The 23661-nt window shown below is 47.8% G+C and overlaps 1 protein-coding gene across 2 annotated transcripts in view; it reads right to left on the reverse strand.

Moving 5' to 3' along the window:
• Positions 1-23661, reverse strand: part of SEC14L5 (SEC14 like lipid binding 5) — a 59212-nt gene that overhangs the window by 29740 nt on the left and 5811 nt on the right. For both annotated transcript variants that reach the window (XM_084642101.1, XM_084642100.1), the window contains exons 2-4: positions 19788-19864; positions 726-875; positions 459-590 (exon numbers count right to left, since the gene is read on the reverse strand). In XM_084642101.1, coding sequence (XP_084498227.1) covers positions 459-590; positions 726-875; positions 19788-19850 — 345 coding nt within the window. In that variant the 5' untranslated portion in view covers positions 19851-19864. The remainder of the gene's footprint in view (positions 1-458; positions 591-725; positions 876-19787; positions 19865-23661) is intronic.

Here is a 23661-nt window from a genome sequence, read left to right on the forward strand (position 1 = left end):
CATCACAATAAGTACTCGGGCCTCCTCCCTAAACTGCTAGAATCATGCCAAGGCCAAACCCCAACACTGGCCAGACATCCGTCTTAACTCTAGTTCTAAGCCCGGAGAACTAGGGGAACACTTTACATCAAATCTAGAGCCCCACCTTGCTCTCTGATCTCACCCCAGAACCTAATGCTCCAGCCAAGGCAAGGCAACTCCTTCCCCCCAGATGAGCTAGCTGCTGAGCAGTCCCACCTCTGGGAGTGCCTTCAGGTGCCCATCAAAATGGAGCCCCCAATCCAGGTCAACGGGCTTCCAAGTCACATTGGATTATGGCCCAGCATCCACACTCCTCCGAGCGCCCTCACCTGGCTGTTATCCCAAGGCAGAAAGCTTCTGCTACGGTCGCTCAGCTGCTCTGGCTCACCGCATGGTCAAGAGGAAGAGGAAGGCTGCTTGGGAAGAGAGGCACTTACCGAGTAGCTACACGTCTCAAGGACGACAACACGATTTGCAAAAGTCTCGTTGTGAGCCTCAATGAGAAGCGTTCGCTCCTTCCAGTTCACGGTGTTTTTCTGTATGAAAAAGACGTACTCTACCCCAGCGATCTGAGAAGGAAGGAAGAACAAAGCCATACAGGACGTTAGATGTGGGAGCAGAGCAGTCACCACGGCTCAAGACTCTACTGCCCAAAGCAGCAGACACAAGGAAGCCTGGAGACGCTGTGTACATTAGGCTCTCACCTTCTTCAGCAGCCGTGGAGCGTCCACATTCAGTTTGCAGCTCCGTTCGACGATATGAACAGCTCCATCATCGCTCTTGGATTCCTGAAGGATCTCGCTGCCCAGGAAGACAGGGATCTCTGGGCACGTGGGAAAGCGCTTCTCGTAAGCCTAGGAGACGCAATGAAGAATAAGGCTATGCCTACACTGGAAGTGCTGCAGCTGTGTAGATACTTACTACAGTGACAGAAGGGGCTCTTCTGTTGCTGTCGTAAGTCCACCTCTCCAAGATGTGCTAGCTAAGTCAACCGAGTCTACACCAGGCCTTAGATGAGCTAAACTACATCTCTCAGGGGAGTGATACCTAACGTTGTTGTGTAGACCAGCCCTGAGCCTCAGCCACCAGGCCATTCATAAAGACCTCTGCTGTCAGGCCACAGAGCTACAAAATCCCTTTCATCTCAGAAAAGAGGAGCTAATGCAGAGGGTTAAGTATAGCGTGCTGCACAACTGCACACCAATCTTTACTAAAGCAGGGATTAGCTAATCCCTAGGAAGGTTGTAGAATCTGTGTCGTGGGAGGTTTGAGAACAGGATGACAAACACCTGTCAGGGACAGTCTAGATCAGTGGTCCCGAAACTGTGGGGCACAACCCTCTAGAGGGGCACGGAGGAACATTCGGGGGGGGAGGGGGCGTGCAGCAGGTCCCAGGGGTGGGGAGAGAGCTATGGCCAGTCCCACTCTTCCCCCAGTGCCACCCTTTGCTCCATCCCCGGGCCAGCTCTGGCCCCAGCCCTGGCCCCAGCTCCCATTACTCTGCCCCAACCCACAGCTCTGTCCTCATTCCCTCTCCATCTCTAGCCCCAGCTGCTCTGCCGTCAGCCAGAGCTCTTCTGCCGAGGAAGCTTTGGCTGTGTGGTAATGGAGGGGAAGGGCGCGGAGTGGACAGTTTCCATTATTGGTAAGGGGGAGGTGGAAGGCGCAACGGGAACATTATGTTAGCTAACGGGGCCCCTCCATGTTATGTGGTAATGTGAGGTATCTGAGAGCCAGGGGATTATTGTGGGTTGGTGGAATGGCGTTCCACCTCTGGAGACCAGAGGTGCAACCCTATAAGGTCAGAAGTAAGACAATTACATTAATTTCCATCCTCTTCCAATCCTCCTTCCTCCCTCTTCCCAATTTTGGGCATGTCCCAAAAGTATTGCCTGACCGAACAGCATTCTGAAGAGGCCAGAACCAGAACAGCTGCAAGTTAGAATTGAAGTGCCTTAGCATAGCTGTGCATGGCCCCAGCAACACAATAACAGGGGATAAAGAATGAAGTGTTTGTGTGATACTTGCACTACAGTAGCACTGGCTGGAGACAGGTAAATTCAGAAGAATTAAATTCACTCCCTTTGGGCCTCTCTGAGTAAAGTGCCCTAGAAATGCAAGGCTGGAAAGGACCTCAAGAGGTCATCTAGTCCACCCCCAAGCTGAGGTAGGACCAAGTAAACCGTGGCCATCCCTGACAGCTGTTTGCCCAACGTGTTCTTAAAAACCTCCACCGATGGGGATTCTACAACCTCCCTTGGAAGCCTAGTACACAGTTCAATTAACCTTTCATAGCAGTGAGCCCCAAACTTTTCACATCACACACACAACCCTTATCCCAAGGGTAAGCCACAGCTGTGGGCAGGTCTGGGGGGTGGGAGCAGGACTGCAGCCACGGCTGGAGGTGGGGCTGGGACCGGGAGCAGAGCCGCAGCCAGGGGCCATGGCTGAGGCTAGGGGCGGGAGGGGATTGGAGCCAGGGCTCTGTCTGGGGACAGAGTGGAGCTGGGTGGCTCTTCCCTCCCGCCCATGGGGGCTGGCCCAGGCCTTGCCGTGCCAGGCCCCCCTAAGGGGACATGCCCCACCATTTGGGGACAACTACTTTATAGTTAGAATTTTTTTCCCTAATATCCAATCTAAACTGCCCTTGCTGCAGATTAAACCAAATTACTACTTAGCCTGCCTTCAGTGGACATGGAGAAGAATTGATCACCCTCCTCAGTATAACAGCCTTTAACAAATTTGAAGACTGTTATGAGGTCACCCATGAGTCGTCTTTTCTCAAGACTAAACCTGCCCAGTTTTTTTAACCTTTCCTCACAGGTCAGGTTTTTGAAACCTTTTATTTTTGTTGCCATTTGCCGGACTCTCTCCAACTTGTCCAGATGCTTCTGAAAGTGCGGCACCTAGAACTAGAGACAGAACTCCAGCTCAGGCCACACCAGGGCCGAGCAGAGCGGGACAAGTGCCTCCCGTGTCTTACATGACACCCCAGGATGCTATTTCCTTTTTTTCCTTGTACTTTTTTTGGGGGGGCAACCGCATCACATTGTTGACTCTCATTCAATTTGTGATCCCAGGTTCTCTTCAGCAGTACTCCCACCTACCCAGTTATTTGCCGTTTCTATGTATGCTTTGGATTTTTCCTTCCTGAGCGTAGTACTTTGCACTTGTATTTATTGAATTTCATCTTGCTCGGTAAATATTTTTAATGCTAGTTTATCAGAAAGGTTCTCCCGAGCTAGGGGCAGGTGCCAGGAGCAAAGAGTGGAGCAGGTGTCAAGAACTAGCTGCTGTTCTTCCTTGGTCCATCTTTATCTTAAGACAAAAGCCTTCAGCAAAACCCAAGGGATCCGCCAATTCTATAGGAGTTTGCAGGGGTTTAAACTTGCCATGTGACTGTGCGGCACAAAGGACACCTGAACTGCAGCTGACTGCTAGAGCAGGTCAGTTCATGTTCATCTGCCTTTAGCCTGTAGGCTTGGCTGTCTGAAGCCTTCGCTGAGGCAAGGCTGAACTTTTGACTTCTCTGTCAAGCTAGCTGCTGAAGAGTTGTAGGGCAATTCAGAGGTAGGTGTGGGGGTGTGTGTGTGTGTGTGTGTGTGTGTGTGTGTGTGTGTGTGTGTGTGTGTGTGTGTGTGTGTGTGTGTGAGGGGCCTGGTGATACTCAAACAGACAATATTTGTAATTTGCAGCTAGGCTTTTGAACCATGCCAGTGCCAGACTGACAGCGCAGCATGTGTCCTTGCCGGCACTTTGGTCACTTTCTAGCTACTGTACCAGTTTCTACCTCCTATGGCCATGCTCTTAGTCTGCAGAGGTGTGAAGTCATAATAGGGTTTTTGGTATCTTTGCAGGAGTGTTAACAGCATATGTAATATATTATACAAGTCAGAAATGATGAAGGCAGGTGCCAAGTAATACCACACCCTGGTGGCCCAAGGGGTAGCTTGAAGCTTTCATTGGCCCAGTGTTGAGGATCTCATGCCAAGGAATGCCTGGGCTGAACTGCCTGAAGTAACCCTTGCCTAAATGCTCCAGGAAAAATTTGGGGGTGGGGGAGAGGAGGAGGAGGAGGAGGAGGTTGGTTTTTTCCTCCAGGGGACAAGAGGGTGAAACCAGTGGTCTTGGGACAGTGAAGGTCATGAATTTGGAGAAGGGTGGGGGAAGCAGGGAATGTTAACCCCATCCTCCTCTTCTGTAAGAGAGATTGGTACGCTAACAATGGCAGGTTTCAGAAAACAGGTAATTAGGGATGCATGCCTAGCTCTGTGACCCTAGAACAAAGTGCAGCATGGAAACCGGATATCTAGGAGCATCCTTTGGCACTGTCTGGCATTGTGAATATTCCAGTGAGGCTTGAAAACCTGTAGCAAATCAAGCTGCTTGAACAATAAGACGCCTTTGGCCAATAAGACAGTTTATCGTGTTGGTGAGATTAGACTACTGGTGATTAGCCAATCGCTCTGGGAAGCTTTTAAATTTGCTTTAAAACATCCTTTCATCAAAAGAGAATGGCCTTAATGGAAGGCCTTACAGACCTGGGGAGATCTGCAGAGACGAACACAGGATGTGGGGACACGACTTGATGAACATGCTAACAGACAGAGGGTGAGTTAAGGATGCGAGCTCTGAAGGCCAGAATTCCACGCAGGATAGTCTCTCTTCCTACTCTGGATATTTGAGCTTGCTGACCGCCTGAAATTTATACCATTCCATTCAGAGATCTAAGAGCAGGGGAGCTGGAATGTGTCCTCAGAAGCCTGTGCTATTTTAAGGGCGGGTGCTATTCCTAGCAGCAGGCCACACAAGCATGGGCAGTGGGAAATCAGCCTCCCAGATGCTGCGGGTGTACACACTGCTTTGGTAATTGACAGCCCCCAGGCAGGCTGCACTGTGCACATAATGACATCTGAGCTGATCTCCCTTCTGTGGTTGGTTGGCTGAAGGAACTTGCTCTTGTGTGTGACACAAGAGAGTCTTCCAAGTCCATCATATTTGCTCTCTATTGACTGGGAGTTCCTGGCAACTTAACCCAGTAGCCCACGTATAGCTGAGTCCAGCCTCCATTTGCACCAACAGCAAAGAAGTCCGAAGGGATCCATGAGACTGGTGCAGGAAGAACCCTTTCCACCTGTGACGGTGCACCCTATAAGGCTTTATAGAAATAAGCTTATGTATATATGACATAACTGGAATATGTTTTATGCTACATATGCCATGTAACATATCTCAGTAAAGGTTATGATCTACTGAGTCTATTCATCCTATTTGTATGCATGTATCATTTTTGTATTTGAAGTTATGAATATTGGCTGTGTACTTGTTTGATTTTAAACAGCTTTAGTAAGGCTTTTGATCAGCTTCTTTAGAAAGGAAGTTGCAAGTTAAGTGCATCTTGATTGACCACTTAATGGACAACAGATCTTGGAAGGCTCCAATCCACATAAGAAGCCTACATGAGGACGTTCAAGGACGTCAAAGACATGAGGATGTGAACCATGACTGCTACCTGTAAGTTCTGAGTCATGCATGGACATGCGACTCCAAAAATCCATCCTGTAGCTGGAATTCTACACAGGGGAAGGGAGAAGTATCCACTCACAAGAGACCGTCTATTTAAACCCCTAGGAAACCCCTCCATTTTGTCTTCAGCTGGCTCAAGAGATGGGGGTAGAGAGGCTAAGGATACCTGAAAGAAATTGGAACAAAGGAGAGTAACCACAGGAGTGTGAGTGATTGCTGGACCCAGACTAGAAGGAGACTAGTCTGTAAAAGGAAGCTTACTGAACTCCTCTGAGGGTGAGGTTCTATCTGTATTCATTTTTCTTACTGTATTAGATATAGACTTGAGTGTTCTATTTTATTTTGGTTGGTAATTCACTTCGTTCTGTCTGTTACTACTTGGAACCACTTAAGCCCTACTTTCTGTATTTAATAAAATCACTTTTTACTTATTAACTCAGAGTATGTATTAATACCTGGGGGGGGGACCAGCTGTGCATCTCTCTCTGTGTTTTAGAGGGCGAACAATTTATAAGCTTTATACAGGGTAAAACAGATTTGTTTGTGGTTTGGACCCTATTGGGAGTTGGGCATCTGAGTGTTAAAGACAGGAACACTTCTTAAGCTGCTTTCAATTAAGCCTACAGCTGTTAGTGGACGTGGTTCAGACCTGGGTCTGGGTTTGCAGCAGGCTAGTGGGTCTGGCTCAAACCAGGCAGGGCACTGAAGTCCCAAGCTGCCAGGGGAAAGCAGGGGCAGAAGTAGTCTTGGCACATCAGCTGGCACTTCCCAAGGCAGTTTCTGTGATCCAACCCGTCACACCATCTTCCTCAGTTTGTCTGCCCTAGAGACCTCAGCAGGAGTCATAAGCTCCTTGTACAGTACATGCTCCTGTTTGTTCATTTATTTACAGTTGCACCCACCACCATACTAGGCACTTTCCATAAAACCTCCTCTCCAAGGAGCTTGTAGGACAGACAGACAAGTAGAGCAACTTGAATGCATATCAGCTTGATTCACAATAAGCAGCATGGCAGTGGGTTATTAGGAGGTACTCAAACACGGACAAAATTCAGGGGAGGCCTTGCAGATAAGCTTGGGGTAGGGGTGTTCCATGCATAGGAGGCAAGGTCTGGAGGTGATGGCATGTGAAGCATTCATGTAGTAAAACTTGACATGGTTAGAGGTTTGTAATGGAGCTAAATTTGGGGGTGGGGAGGGGGAATGGGTTTTTCATGGTGTATTACTCCATTCTCTTCACTTAATGCCTTTCAGCAGAGGATCTTCAAGTGCTTCACAGAACTGAATAGGAATAGAAAAGTTGCCATAAGTTTAAAAAAAATTAGAACTTCCACAATTTAAAAAAAAAAAAAAAAAACTTTCCTCTGTAGTGTCGGTAATGCAATCTGCTGCACTGGGCTAGTGCAGGACTGGGTGCTGGGGAGAAAGTGAAACTGATAGTCTAGCTTCACTGTCCAAAAGAAGTCTAAGTCAAGAAAACAACCTGCATTGCCAGGGAAAGCGTACAGTAATGCACAGCATTTGCCTAAATTGAGAGATTGGAGCAGCCCTTCGTTTTCCTTTATTTCCTCAGTTTTACATCTCCTCCTGGAAGTCAGTCCTGGTGTCCTCAATCCTGACTCTCCAGGCTAGGTTACCCTACTACCTCCTAGGAGGTGAGATGGAGTAGGAACTAAACCACTGCTTCCAGCAAAGAGCCCAGAGAACACAAGTCACACAGTAACAGGAGGCGGCAAAAGACTGCAAAACATTGCCCAGTGCCAGTTTCTTTCTAGGAAAGGCCCCTGAACATGTGTTTTCTTTCAGGTATCAAGACGACAGACACCTTTCCAGCACATCTATTGGGATGAAGCACTAGTTCACACAAAGGGACACTATCAATTTAGGTCCCTGTATAAATCAACCTGTCACTAACTACGTTACCAATACAGATTGTTGGAACGGATCTTAAGATATTCAGTTTACTTTTCACTCCTGATGCTGTTTATTTTTGGTACTTCCCCTAGCATGGGCCTCCTTCAGGGCAGGAGGCATACAGGGCAGCTACGCATATTGCTGCTCGGTCAAGTTCTAAAATAATGAAGTAAGACTAGTCAATTTCATTTTCTTTATAGGCCAAATTTCTAGGCAGTGTTGCTTCAGCACTAGTGTACTGCCCAAGTACATTATGCAATGCTGCAGGGCAGCCGTTCTCTGCCCAGCTGTTTCCTTGGGAAGGTCAAAGCCATTTTGCTTGGGCCAGAGGTTTGGTAAAAAGCTCATTTTCACAAAGCCTAAAGATAGTCAAATTTGGCCTAAATACGGCCTCTTTAGTAAGAAAAAGGTTGGTTTAATCGCTATGAAATCTAAAAACATGAAACATCTTAAAGCAAAGGAGACACATTGCTTCTTGAATTCAAGCACAGATCTGGTACCAGGAGTCCACTCTGCAACCTAGAGTAAAGACCACTACTGCTCTGCCTTCCCCACAATGGAATAGGTTACCCCAGTAACAACAAGCTTAGAAACAGCAGCCACTAACTAATGACTCACTGCTAATGAGTCACTCCTTCCTGTTAGAAGTAGGCACACAGCCCCTATGGAATAACTAAGATAACAGCCCAAACACACATCTTAAATAAGCTTTATCTCCTGGTTTGAAGAAGGATTCCTCTTCTACATGTCAATCTTAAGCTCTCTGCTAATCTTCTCTACACAAACAGCAACTCAAACTACAGTAGGTCGTGGCAGCTGCCTGTGGGTCACGTGGAGGAGACATTGGAGAGCTGCACCACAGTGCTCTGGTAAACCCCATAAAGCACTATTGTCCACTCTGGTATCCCTTTCATCACCGCAGAGATACAGGGGTGCGCTGCTAAGCAGAAGCCAAGTGTGAGGCTGAGCTTTCACCCTCAGCAGCTAGACCCACCAGCACATTTCTCCTCCAACAGGCAGTAATCACAACCCTAAAAGGGGAAAGGAGGAAGAGTTTTGACATTAACCAGCAGTTGCCACTCCCCGCCCCCCCAATCACTCCATGGAGTTTAAGATGCAAAACAGAAAAACAGCACAGCCAAACATAACATTAAGTCCCGTTCAGGTTCCCAGCCATAGTATTAGAACAAGCTAACCTGCTTGCATTTGCCCTTCCAGCTCCTTGCTGCAGTAACTCTTCCCTGAGTTCTTCCAAGGAAGAAGCCCCTTGGAGTCATGACTCTGCAGGCACTGGACTAGTCAAGAGCTAAGTTCCTTTTGAGTCTGTAGGCAATCCAACATGATTCAAGTGCGTACAGCAATGAGCGATTCAGTCATCCCATCCCCCTCCTTTCAGAATGACCCACTTGGGACAAACACTCATTGAGCAAAGCATTGCTCACCTCCAGCTTTCACTTCCTGCAAATCCTACAGCCTGAATCTGCCAAGGCTCCACACCAGAATCCAGGCCACAGACTGTGGAACTGCCTCTTCCTGCTACAATCACTCTCCAGGGCTGACTTATTACCAGATCAGGAGAAAATCCCCGAGCACCTGATCTGAACAGCTGCAGCAGCTGCCTGGGCAACTCCAACCCCTGAATACACCCAATTAGCCAAGTGCCAATCTCACCATAACAGTTAGCAAAAGGACTTTTCCTTAGGCTGCACACAGACCCCTTCCCCTTGAAAGGAGGGTCTACAATGGTTGTCACTTCAGGCCTATCCTGTTCTATGGCCTTGTCTACCTCAGAGATTATAGCACCAGCTTTTGCACGGCTATACTATCAATGCAGCTTCACTGGTGGTGGCAGCTGCGACAGAACCGGTGCAGACACCCCATCAGTGGCCACCGGTGTTCCCAGCAGCGTAGACCTGCTCTGAGCAGGGGTAGGTAACTCTGGGCTTAGCACACTTGTGGCTGACTGGAGTCCTGTCTAGCGCTACCAACAGCGGAGCTGCAGCCACAGTGGGAAATAGCAGCACAAACCCTAACATGCACACCGGGCCTAAGTACTACCGTGTTTTTGGAACCAAATTGGGACACCCATCTGACTGGATACAACCAATATGGCCGAGTTACGCGCACAGCAGCATTTTGCCTCACACCAGTCATGGGTCAGCCATGGCTGAAAGTCCGCACTGCCAAGCGCGTCTCCGTGCACGACAGCACGATCCCTTCTGCTAGCCCAGACCAGCTCAGCATGCACCACACACAGACCACCACCACCAGCACGTGGAGCAACGTGCACACAGCCAGAGGAAGAGAGTGGCCAGCCTGGTTCCATAAGCATGGTTAAGGGGGCCACCAAACAGTGTTATCAACTGGTTACAGTCCCAGACCTAGACACAGGGTTAGCTCCCAGAGGAGTAGCCATGTTTCCAGCCAGCCATACCATGACAGGTTACAAACTCGGGTCAAGTTATAGTGCTGGGAGAACCTTGGGGGACCCCGAGTGAGAAAGTGCCACACGAGAGAGATCTCTCTCCAGTAAAGGAAATGACACTCTAAAAAAAAAAGTCACAATCCTTCTGAAAAGAGGGGGCATTCCCCTCCCTTACACCACCCAAGCTACTCTGTTCCTATCCCTCACCTTCCAGCCTCCATATCCTCCCCCAAACCCTTTCAAAGGATAAAGGTCTAGAGAGAAGGTGCAGGTGACTCAGTACAATTCCCCACATCTGGGGTGCCCCTCTCACCTATCCCCTCTCCACAGGATAAGGGAGTAGACGATGCATTCCTGCCTACCCTCTGCCATCCACCATGACCCAGAGAATGTGAGCACATGCCCAGGGCATCTGATCTTTACACAACTCCTCCTGCTTCTCCTCTGTGGGTTTCCATAACCCGTCAGGCAAGTGACCTAGAAACAGATTACACAACAGATGTGCCTCAGGAGTCTGGACTGGGATATTTCTGCCTCTAACAGCACAGACGGCCAAGCACCAAAGCAGAGCAAGCAATAAAACACCTCACCAGCATAATTCTGCTGTACATGTGCAGACGTTTCAGCCCAGAACCTGCCGAGTCCTGAGTACTTCCTGCGTGCTCTGGAGAGGCAGCGCTCAGAATTAGGTTATCCAGCCTCATACCAGAATATCCTTGAGGGGAACATTATCCTCTCGGCTCATGAAAGGAAACTGAAGGGGATTATACAGTAAGTCAGCACAGTGTTACATAACGATTCCCAGAACAGCTCTGGCTTTCTCCCCATGCCAGTCACTTCTCTAAGGCTAGAGAGAGGCTTCACAAATTCCCCGCTAGTACACATTACCGCTGAAGTGACTGGTTTGGACCTTGCATGTTAGGAGAAAGCTCCTTCAGCAGGCTGGGTAAAACGAGGTGAGGCACCAACCTTCTTGCTTGTTCTCTGCCTGCATTGCCTCCAGCACCATGCTGAAGGAGTCCCCTGCCTACCCAGGCAGCTATTTGTGAAGGAGAGCTGGCAGTTGGGCTCAGAGGAATCGCGCTTGCCTACATCTTACAAATGCTGCTCCAGAGTGGTTCTGTGGTCACGTGGCTCCCACAGTGGGGCAGTCTGCAGACAGTGGCGTGAAAGAACAACAGGCCCAAGTGCACAGATCGAGATGGGAGAAAATGGAGGACAAATCACTGCACGTAAAACCCAGTTAGGGGTCTAGCAAGCGCATGAAGGCTCATCCACATTGGAAAAATTACCTCGCATTACAACATAACCTGGAGGGGCCCCACTAGCTAACATGATGTGAAGCACTCAGCGTAGACAGAGACCGCTGTGTCATGCGAATGGGCTGTGAACAGTAGGGTTCACCTTAGAGCCAACTGAGACCAGCTGACACCACATCAAAACACAACGTATCCCTTCCTACGTGGAGTCACATTTACCATTGTGCAAATTACCATGACTCCTCAAGGTTGTGTTCTAGCTCAATGCAATCCTCCACTGCAGAGGAACCTGGGGGGGAGGGGGTGGGGGAGGGAAAGAGGGGAGAGAAGGTATGTTGTCAAGTTTGGGGCTGAAAAGCTCCAAAGCAGCATCTCCCCCCCCCCCCCAGAGGAGAGGAGGGGTGTTGCATTGCTCTTTAGTAGCCACTTCTAGCTGGTGCGGGGAGGCAGGGTGGGGGAAGAGACATTTTGACTGACTCTAGAAAGAGCTGTGACCCTCCCTCATGGAACAAACTGCCTAGGGAGGTGGTGGAAGCTCCTTCACTGGAGGTTTTCAAAAGGAGGCTGGACAGTCACTTCTCTTGGATGGTTCAGCCACAACAAATCCTGCATCTTGGCAGGCCATTAAACAAGATGACCCGTATGGTCCCTTCTAACCCTATGGTTCAGATGTTGTGTCAATCACCATCCAAGGCTCAAAGAGAGTGGACTGTAGCCAGCAGTCCTTTCTGTGTCTGGTTAAGCCAGGCCAGCACTTAGGGAGACCCTGTGCGGTGATACATGGCAGCTCAGGCTCTAGGGTTGGTCTCCTAGGCTAACCAAGGGCCATGTGTGTCCAGCAGACAGAATAAAGAATCTTCATGATATTCATCATAAGAGAACTCTGTCTCTTATCTACCCAAGGGTAACACAAGAGATAACGTGGGTGGGGTTGGGGGTGGAGGGAAGGTATGGAGGAGTCAGGACTCCACCAAGGGAAAAGCCCCTCCAAAAACATGCAAAGCAGTTATGGAGACAGGTGAGAGCCTTCTGCGACTGAGCAAATTACTTCCACTCCAGCCCAGAGACTGCCAGTAAGAGATCCACTGGACTCCAGAGCTATAAACACTGATCTAGTGTTAGTGCCTTCTGGACAGGAGCCAATGATCTGCCTCATTCCTGCAGACTCGGTGAAAGGAACGATTCAGTTAGCTCCAGCTGGTTATTACAATGCATCCACAACTGGGCAACACAGCAGACCTTCCAGGACCATGACATGCACTGTAGCTGGATGCCACTTATCCTGGAAATCACGGACCTGCTCCATCTCCCACCCGACTGGAAACACCATTCCAGTCAGGCTATTCTGCTACAGTATTCGCCTTCATTTGTTACCTAAATACAAACCTACCGAAGGTCGTCTTGATGCCAACAGGCAGAGGACACAGGGGGTGCAGCACCTAAGGTTGTACAGGGACACCCATGGTCAGATATCTGCATAACAGTTCACTAAAGAGCAGCATGAGAGGTCTCCATCAAGAGCCAGTAGCCCACTGCTCATCATAACCATTGTGAAATATATGTACAGATAATATTTAAGGAGTTTAGAGGAGAAAAATGATGCTCTTAAGGTCTTGGCATTAAGGCAGGACCCCAGCAGGTGACATAGCTTGGAGATGTTCCCTTCAGGCAGGAGGTAGCTGAAACCCATCTCTCCGTCTGGCCATTTGTGCATGATATGTCTATTTGCATACTGAATACAGGTACACAAGGACAGACTGCAAAAATCAACAGGGTAAAAAACCGCAGGGGGTATCCTGTGTATGAATAAAGACAAAGGGCTGGGCTGGTATATCCTGAAGTGCACAGAGATACACAGAATCCTTCACCAAGGAGGTAAACTGACAGCATACAGGGGATGTTTCATAAGAGAAGGGTCACAGTCAGCTGGCTGTAAAGCACTGCAAAGATTCTGGGCAAGCAATACCGGGTTAGACAGGAGAGTGTCTTGTTAATTAACTCTAGGCTCTAAAATGCAGGTTATGATTTTATTTTGTATGTAGCCATTTGTTTCCAACACTTCTACTTGCTGCTACTTGAATCTCTGAGTTTTGTTAAACTAATACTGGATTTCACTATAGACAGATGCGAGTTAAGGAGAGCAGTGATCTGAAGTGGACCTGGTAAGCTGGGATGTACTGGTCCTTTGGGAGCAGCAAATCTGTGAATACCACGAGTGCCCAGGGAGGAGCTCACAGGGCTTGAATGTGCCCATTACTAACCTAGAGGGGAGTGTGTGTGTTGCACCTAGCTGGTGGAGTGGGGGAGCTGAATGCCAGGCACAGACAAGGCTTCCTCGCACTAAGGGTGGGCAGTAGTGAGGTGCCTCCCTAACCCTGGGTACCCCCAGGAAGCACCACACAGATCCAGACATGATCAACCACCAGGATATGTTGGACTCTGCAAACAACCCTTCAGCAGTGGGGCCAGAAGCCACGCTCCACTCAGGAACGATCGCTAGTTGGACACATTTCCCTTGTCCCACTTTGGGGAAAGTCTGGTACCCTGGAGAAGGAAGGTAGTGAAGCAAAGCATCCAGGGGCAGCAGGGCTCTTGGGGATAGGAGCTGAGCAGGCCAGATGTACCACTGGACACATACAGACCCATGAAAAGTTTGATCCAAGTTATTACAAATAAAATGCACAAGGGTGTGATGCACGTGCACTTCCCTGCAAGACAGGACAGTTTCAACCAGTCATTTCCAGAAGCTGCAGTGGGAATTCAAGTAGGCAGGACATAACCCAGATTGGAATTTGGCCAGGACACTCTGGTTAACAGACTTACACTCTTACCGAAAGTGCTCTGCCTGAAATATGTAACACCCACAAGTGCCCAGGGTCCTCAACTTTACTTTGTCAATTGAGATCTTCATGGCAGGGACCATCTTCTCTTTATATACAATGTACCTAGTATAGTGGGGCCCAAGCAGGTTTTTAGGCACTACTGGAATACAAATAATAAGGACATCTCCAACAGCACAGTGCCCCCTAACACCATGCCAGGCATTGATTCAGTACTGATAAAAGTACAAGTCCACTGAAAAACTGACACCCCGCTCTGGTGACCCTTAGAGCTTTCCCATCCAGGTCCTGACCTACAATGACCCTGCTCAGCTTGAGATCACATCATTACAGTACATGGTGATGTGTCTGCAAGCAAGAAGAGAGAGGATATGACTGAAGGAAGAGTCTAGGGCCTGAAACACACTGTATGGACTCCTTCAGTGAAAGGAAACTTACATGAATTCTAGGGCAGAGCCACCCAAAAGGAATGTAGTTCTGGGGTCAGTCCCTCCCAACTATTCAAGTGAAATAATTCTAAGCCAACAGGGGTCTCAGCCCCAACACTGCCTCAGTACCACATACTGAGCATCAACAACAGAAGGCAGTTAAGGGAAAGAATTTTTTGATGTTCCCAAAAATACACATATTAAAGTCCAGAGTAAACAAATGCAACCAGCAACTGTTTCAGAGCCTTGGATGAATCAAATAGCTGCTCTCATTTGCCCTCAGCAGCAAAGAGCATTTATCCAACACTTCATATTCAGTACATGAGAACCATCCCACACCACCAGCTAGAGAGGAATGCATCAGAGGCGGTCTGCTCAGGCTGATGCTGCTCACTCCCACTCTGTGTAATAATGGAGGGGGTACAGAAACTGGACAAGCGAAGGCAGCTAAGACAGCGTGTCTAACCAGGGCTGACATTTTTGGTATCTGTCCAATGACAGTAACCTGGGCATTAGGATGTCATGCTGTTCGTACTGCATCAGCACAACATGGTACTGTGGCCTCAAACCATCAGGTCATACTGAAGCAGGTCGTAAAACAGCAGGACTTTTGTGGGCTCTGAAAAGTATCTCGAGACCTGTTCGCTTCTGCCAGTCACATTAAGGATAATCCAGGAACTAACAGGGCAGGCTGGAAAGTGGAAGAGGAGACATCTTCCTATAAAAATATCTGATATGGACCATTGCTGGACACAGGTATCCAAGTAAAAAGACCATTGCCTTCTGAGTGCAGACCAATTTCTATAGTTTTAATTATTCCATTAAAGTAAGACTTGGTTTCCCATAGTAATATCCATTTTGTAAGTACTGCACTGATCTATACTAGGCAATTTCATGGGCCATGTATGTGTTGCTCAGCTCCCGTCAGTGTACAGGGACAGTTATTTTGAAACCCTTTTTCCGCCTCTTGCTCATCTCACAGATACTCTGGGCTAGCGTCAGCCAGAAATGCCATGTCAGTCACACTCTGAAAACTGCGTCACTCTCTAGGTCACGGCAGCTCCTAAGGAGCCTCGGAGCAGTGGGCACGCAGTCTGCTCGCTGCCAAGTGCCATTGTGCGTCAGTCGCAAAACATTCAAGGGCAGAGTGGGTAACATGCACCTGCAGGCCAGTGCCTCTCCAGCACTTCTTCAGTTACAGAGATGCTGTACTCAGAGCTCCATCCAATCTCTTCGGCTGCTCTGCAAAGCTCTCTCCCATCTGCTGCAGCATTCCAGCTGCTCAGACAGAGATTGCTCTCCTTGCTCAGGGGGAATACTCTCCTGCTAACAGGATCCAAGCGTGAAAATGGAGGCTGCAGAAGCGTGTGTAACATACCTTTTTGTTACAATTCTGATTCTGCCGGTCTGGGATATAATCTAGACTTGCACTTTTAACCTGTTAGGGACTCCTCAAACTTTATACTAGGATGCATCAATATTGTAAACTTTATAAAACACTGGACTGCAGTTGACCTAGATACCCTTCCTGTCTGTATGTCTTGTCATATAGACAATATAAGCCATTGTTGTATCCATATGGGGTGGATTGAGGGATCCATGGATCCTATGGATGGATGCACTGAACCTGTCATTCTATTGCAAACCAACCCATTAAACTAACATGACATTCCCTAGTCACCACCACGCTTGCATGTTATACCCCTTTCTCTCACCCTTTATCTTATTGAGTTAGATTGTAAGCTCTTAAGACTGTCTTACTATGCATCTCTACAGCACCTGGCACAAGACAAATGAGCTGTCGGGTCAGACAGAGGACTGTATGTACCTTTCAACAACCGCGGCGGCGATCAGGGAAGGCATAATACAGAAGAGTTTAAAGAAACAGTCAGTCAATCTGTTTACACCCCAATATGTACCTCCCTTAAATAGGACCTGAAGCACATACGAAGCTATTTAAAAATCTACGCTCCACAACAGAATACACATGGGCACCGAGGAGTTACAAATCAAAGCCAGACACATCCCATTATCATTATTGTTATTTACTCTGGTTGAGTCCTTTAGGCACTGCTGGGATTGGGGCCCTATTGTGCTAAGTGCGGTCCATACACTCCCTACCCCACAACACTCACAGCCTGAATAGACAGGTAGTACTATCATCCCCATTTTACAGATGGGGAACTGAGGCAGAGAGATGTGAAGTCCAAGGTCACATAGGGGATCTGTCATAGAACTAGGAGTTGAACTCAGGTCCCCTGCTTCCAAATCGAATGCCTCAAGCACAAGATCATCCTTCACCCACCATGAAGCGCTGTACTGAATCATTGCACTCCAGAAAACATGCCCATAGCATTTTGGGGCATCCCAATACCGAAGAGGATGAAAATGCTTGGCTTATGGGGATGCGTAAGTATGAGCATAAGTGATGGCAAAGTCGTTTGCTGAAGAGTGAGCTCGTTTCATTTTACTCCCACTCTCCATGCGTAACTGCCACCCAGTGACAGTTAAGCACTCTGCATCTGTGTGAAATGCTCACTGCCTCCCACGCTAGTGGAACATTCCATTTAAATCCGTCTAATAAGATAATGGACACTGCACTGTGACTGATCCACTGTCACTAGATTCAAACATCAGCGTCTCTAGAATCTTTGTGACTTCAGCCTTCACAGTAACAGCACGTTATGCCTGGCGGAGTGAGGACGCTGGGCCTCAGGAGATCTGAGTTGCACTCCTGGCTCTGCCACAGACTCCCTGTGGTAGACAAGGCCACACAGAGTAAGGGCCTCACATGGGCTGCGTGACCTTGGACAAGTAACTTCATCTCTGTGCCTCAAATTTTCCCCATCTGTAAAATGTACCTAATACCTTTACAGAGGTGACACAAGGTTTTAGTTAATTAGGCATATAAAGGACTAAATGTCACTTTTCATTCCCAAAGTCTTCAAACCCCAGGGAGCTAGCAGTTGTGTCAAGTAGAAAGCATCCTGAAACCAGAGCAAACAGACCCCATCAAGCAGGGCTTTGGAGCGGAGCCCGGAGCTGGAGAGTGGAGCAGCTCCGGAGCAGTGGAGCTGCAGGTTTTTGCCTGGAGCAGAGCCGGAGCACAGCTCTAAAGCCCTGCCATCAAACCCTAGCCTGCAGGAGTTCTGCTAACAAGCTTACAATGGATTTGTCTAGAGGCAAATGTCCTGTATTAGCAGGCAACCTATTGACTAGCATCTGGCATCAGGGCAATCCTGCTAAGTTAGACTGTGATGGTGCTGAGAAGCAGATGTACATCTGGCATGTTAGTGCTATTTGCACATCTCTTTGTAATGACCATTGCTGTATTGTTTTAACAGGGGCTGCACAGAGTCAGCATGGCGGGGAAGATGCTTGCTCTGGTAGGAGCTTTCTGCAACATGCTTTGTTAGCCTGGGATATGTTTTACAAATTTCCATAGCACACACGGCCCTGGCGTTCGGTTCACAAGTTCGCAAGGACAGAAAGCCAATGAAAAGAATCAGTCCAACACTGAACAAAAGAGGGCCTTACGCTTTGCCTTTCACACTAGACTGGTTGTGAAGGAGCCTCAAGGGGACTGGATTCCTCTCAGTTTAGAAAGCACCACCATAATGGCGCATTCAAAATTTGGGAGCCAATTGCAAGAGCCTGCCAGCCAGTCTTATTCCACCTCTTGTCAAAGCAGTTGAGAGGCTGTTTCGGATAACCAGGTCCCAGACCAGTTGTATAGTAATATACCAGCTGTACATTAGGAAAGGCACCAAGGGCCACTGCTGTCATGCAGTAATCTAGAAGTAGCAATGGGGCCAACAGAATCCAAGGCTGAAAACCATTCTAGGGAATGGTGCATACATCCTCCATCCATGGACACACTCCAAACCATTCATCTAAATGTTTCCCCCTTTACTCACCATCTGTATCAGCCACTAGGAAAAGCTAGAGTCCTAGTTCAGTAGAAAGGGCTCATGGAACACACTGGGGATGTTCCAACCCAAAAAGGCTCAGTCTCCCCAAGCAGCTACACAGCTACTGAACAAGATGCGACAAAGATGAACTCATATGTGGGCCTCTGGGCTGAATGACCAGCTGCCCGGTGCTTCCCTCTGAAGTCTGCCAGAGCAAGGTGCAAGCCCACCCAAGGGCTATTCAGCTCACTCCTTAGAGATCTGTAGCTGAGTCAGAAATATCACATTAGGAGTAGCAGCAAAAATCGCCCAGTTATAGAACCAGAGCCCTTACCTTTATCCACCACGATGGGGATAGCATCACATAAGGCTGATTGATAAATTTTGTAGTTCAAAAAAGGCCAAAATTTCAATGGAAAAAAGGGGAAATTTGTTTTTGAAGAGATTCCCCTCCCCCTACTTTTTAACCAGCTCTAATCACACTTACCTACATAGTCTCTGTCCCATGCACACGTCTCACGCCAGATTGAGAAGGATCATTGAAACCTATAGAATCACCTCATTGCCACTTTATTAATAATATTCCCTCACCTTGGGAGTTTCTAAGCAAAATGGTATTTTGGGAGTCTGGGAATATCCAAAGATGGTTCCTTAAACCAGGCCCTAACCAAGCGCAGCTGGCTGCTTGCCCGCACTTTCACAGGCATGGATAGCCTTTACCAACAACAGTCCCACTAGCTTTAAGAATCAGCTGCGAAGGATGCAGCTCTATCTTACAGATGGCTGCTCAGGGACCCATGCGTCAGAGAAGCAAACAGGGTAAAAAAAAAAAAAATACTAACCAGCACAAATGGCATGATTTTTCCTGTCCTTCTGACACTGTTCTCATGCCTATGGGCAAGAAATAAACTAATGAACTAATTTTACTAGATTAAAAGAATACTTAGATTGAAGCAGATTTTGATTATTTCTGAAGTATGGCAGTGAACGTAGCAGATTGAAATGGAAGGAAGAAATCTGTGCCCCGAACTCATCCTAAAGAAAGTTCCTCTACAAGTCGATGGTGCCCAACCTTATTGCACAGGAAGGCGCCATAAACCTAAGCACACCTTTGTGTGGGCCAAACCGATTCTCCATATTTTAATAAGACAGAATGTTACCCGTATTGATTTATATTTTATGTATTTATATAGAAACAACCTATCTACAGTATTGTCTATTTAGGCACTTGTGTAAGCTAAAATGATGTAAACATTACAAAACGCTAATGAATTGACCATTAGTATATTGTGTTGAAGCAGGCCGCATGCCTTATGAAACGCTCTGGTGGGCTATGTACGGCCCGTGGACCCTGCTCTAAATAACTCATGATCTCACACCAGAGCCCTAACACCTGACGATGCCAGACGTTGCTGTCGAGAGTTCAGCTGTAGGAGAAGAGGTAGAAGTGCAACATCACTCACCGCCATGACGAGCTCAAAAGGGTATTTGTAGACTCGAACAGGGGACTGGTACTTCTGCACCATTTTTAACGGCACATCTGCAATGGGAAGGGAATAGTGGCTTTTAGATTTTTACCCTGAACACAAAAACTCTAATAAGCATCAACATATATTTTGCACTTTTTATCACTAGACCTTAAAGTGCTGTGCAAAAGGAGGTCAGTATCATTATCCCCATTTTACAGATAGGGAAACTGAGCCACGGAGGGGTGAAGTAATTTGCCTAAGGGTCACCCAGCAGGCCAGCAGCACTGTCAGGAATAGCACCCAGGTCTCCCTCGTCCCAGTGTAATGCTGTACCCACTAGGCTACACTGTCTTGCATATAAGCAGTGCACGTTTCTGTGTCCCAACACCATTGCTGTGAATCCCACTTAGAGCTTAAATGCAACTTACAACAGCAACAGATGTTCAGAGCATGAAACAGATTGCTAGGTCAAAGAGCTGCTTGACCATACCTGGGAGACTGAGACCCTTGGGTGGCTCACCAAGCCTGAATTCCAAATTGTGTCTTCTACCCGCTGTCTCATACCACCACACAAATCCACAGTGCTGGAACAGTTACACCTGCATCTCCTTGTCTGGCACATGGGATTTAAAACATCTCTTAACCCACCTGATTAAGAGAGCCAAAGGAGGCAGAGTGCTCACAAAACCTGCCCACCACTTAACCAAGAATCGCACCCCACTGACAAGTGACAACGCCAACTGCTCACAGTGGAATGAAGGAAAACAACTGCCTCCCTTGGTTACAAGCAGTACAGACCTCAGCACTTCCTTTATCCAAGCCACCCATCAGAATTCCTCCGCTGCCTCCTTCGCTGGGGTTTTAACCCTCAAACACATGCCAGTAACAAGTATCCTGAGAGAATATATACACCCTTAGAAAAAGCGTGTTACGTGGCTTTCTGCATGTGTGTCCCATGAATACCAAGTGTCTGAGAATGCTAGGAACACAGAAGACAGGCTCTGGGGCTGAGAATCCACGCAGCTCCTACCCCACTCAAATTCCAGTGCCGAGCAGACACTGAAAGTACTGTCACTCAGCACGGAACTCAACAGCTACGACACAGAACTAACCCCTGCTTTAAGCTGAGGATTAGAGGTGAAACAGAGCTAAAAGGTTCTAAGCAGCAATACACCCACCAGCTTCAGGAAGATTTCAACAAGAAAGCCACTTTACCCTCTCACAGGGAAAGGTCTAAGCACCTCAATATTAGGAGGGGGTGGGGGGGGATTTGCAAAGAGAACAGCCTATCACAGTTCAGAAGTTTGGGGATAGCTCGTAGTCGAAGAGTCTCACGTTCAGCCAGAGACACACTTAACTCTTTCGATCCATAAGACAGGTTCAGGGCTCAATGGATCTTAGAGAAACCGCATCAGCACTGAAATTGAATAGCGGCAGGCCCAACAGTGTGGAGAGACACCATCACCAGGGCACCCGACACCAGCAAAAAGCAAACAGGGTGAGAGCAAATAAGCACTCAGAAAGCCAGGCTGGTATCATGTAACAGGTACCCGAGCCAAGAGGAGCACTGGGCACCTTGTGCCGTAAGGCTGTAATTTGATTATGTAGCTGTGGTACCTGGCCTGTGCAGGGACCTTCTGGGTAAGCGCTAACATAGTGGAAGAACCCTAACAGCCAAAGGTATTCAGCCGTGATCTGGTTAGCACTCGCTGACCTGGCTCCCATATATGAAATCCATGCCCTCTCTCTACAGGGGGGCAACGAGTCCTGCACAGAGAAAGCAGCAACCTAGAAAACAGCAGTCAGTCTTAATCTGTGTCCACACTAGAGAAATGAGCCACTGCTAACTGAACCTGCAGAATGGCAGCAGCATAAGGTCCAACGAGGCAGCAGAACAGTCGCCATGCTGGTTTAGGAACAGTTTTGTTTCGCCCGTACTTGCGCTGCACCACACTGTTACAGAGTTACCGCCCCGCTGGGTGCCTATTCCACACTTCCCAGCCAAATTCCCTGTAACAGTGGCTTGAGAAAGAGTTTGAAAGGTTTAGGAGTCAAGAGGGGCTGTGGGAGAAAATATCAAACTCAAAATGCCCCAGAAAATTCCCCATCATTCCCAGGGAAAAGGTGCTGGCACAATTTCCATTTTCAGAAAAGCTTTAGGAATTCAGGATAAATGCCCCTCTTTCACACAGCCAGAATGGCTTCTGCCGAAGCTTCTAAACAGCACTCATGAGACATTGAAGGTAGCCCTGGAATGTACCTGCTGAGTACCTGAGATAGAGACTAGCAGTTGAGGAATTTCGTGCTACATCATACATAAAACTCCCCCCTCTGGACAGTACTTAGCACTATGTTAACTGGATAAAGCTTAGTTTGTGGCCATGGTCTGCGCTCACTCTCTAATGGGCTAGAGTTGTTCTTCAGACCTGGGACAAGCAGAAATGGCTGCAGAACTTCAGATAGAAGAAGATTTGTCCATCCTTCTGTGGCCAGACAGCACAGACACTCCAGCCCCTTAACTACCCAGATGACAGCACTGCTCCCCATGGAAAACACCATGAGATCCTCCTATAGAAACCTGACCTGCCTAGTTACTGGTCAGTTGGACCAGTTTAGGGCTCAGAAATCCATGGTGGCAGAGGTCACCATGAAGGTAGGTATGCAGGAACACTACATAAAATGCATTGCAGGGGCATGTCACTGAAACAGCCAGTATAGCAGAGATCATGGAGGAATTTTTCAGCAGTGGATTTCCCAAACTGTGCAGGAGCGATTGATGGAACCCATGTGCCCACTCTTGGCCAGTCTCCAGCAATACATTAACCAATGGATACTATTCGGTAGTGGTGCAAGCCTTACATGGATCACCTGGGAAGGGCCCAGCTGTGCCGAGAATGGCCCAGTGACATGCCCACGGCCAATTATTTTCCAGAAATTCGAGACTTTGAGGGAAAGGGACTATATTCCCACTGAGGAACATTAACAAAGCCTCCATCTCGATTGTGATTCTAGGTGAGCCTGTCTACCCACTTTTGCCGTGGCTCATGAAGTCGTTCCCAGGTTACACAAACCTTAGATAGTGGTGAATCAGCTACAGATTCTGGGGTGGGGGGGGAGGGAAGGGTGGAAAACATGGTGGAGGAGTGATGCTGGAGATTTCCTAACCCACAACAGTTTAGTAACTAATATAGCAATAATATCTACCTGCTGCAATTTGAACAAGAAAAAGAAAAAAGGGGGTCCTTAATGAGTAGGGAAGTGAGTAAGCAGCAGGGCAAGCAGCAACCTGTGCACGGAAAGGCAAACTATTGCACCTGGGGCTGTTGTCACTGATTAGCCCAGCATGCTGTTCAAATTAGAGGTTTCAGAGTAGCAGCCATGTTAGTCTGTATTCACAAAAAGAAAAGGAGTCAAATAAATTTGTTATTCTCTAAGGTGCCACGAGTACTCCTTTTCTTTTTGTTCAAATTAGAACTATTCTGTACCCTTTGCTATACAGATGGGAGAACTGGGGAAAGAATATTTTATTTAGAATCAGACATTCAAGCTAACATCTAGTTTACCATTTTTATTATTCCCATGAGGGCTTTTCCTTTTATCTTTGTACAGGCAAAAAGATTTTATGACGTGTAGCCAGATGTATGGAAACAGAGGGTGGGAATTTCACAGGAACCACAACAACATAAGAGCACAAGTGCAACAAATAAATAAATATATATCAATGGGACTTGTGCTCCCAAATCACTTACACACTTCACTGCAGCACTTACTTCTAGCTGGGATTTCAAGAGTGCTTTGGGGAGTATGGGACACTTTGAATGGTTTCCTGCAGTTATTTCTCATTGTTTAGCAGCAATTTGGCTTAGAG

Source organism: Lepidochelys olivacea (assembly GCF_965140295.1).
Source record: "Lepidochelys olivacea isolate rLepOli2 genome assembly, chromosome: 10".
In the NCBI taxonomy this organism is placed as follows: domain Eukaryota; kingdom Metazoa; phylum Chordata; order Testudines; family Cheloniidae; genus Lepidochelys; species Lepidochelys olivacea.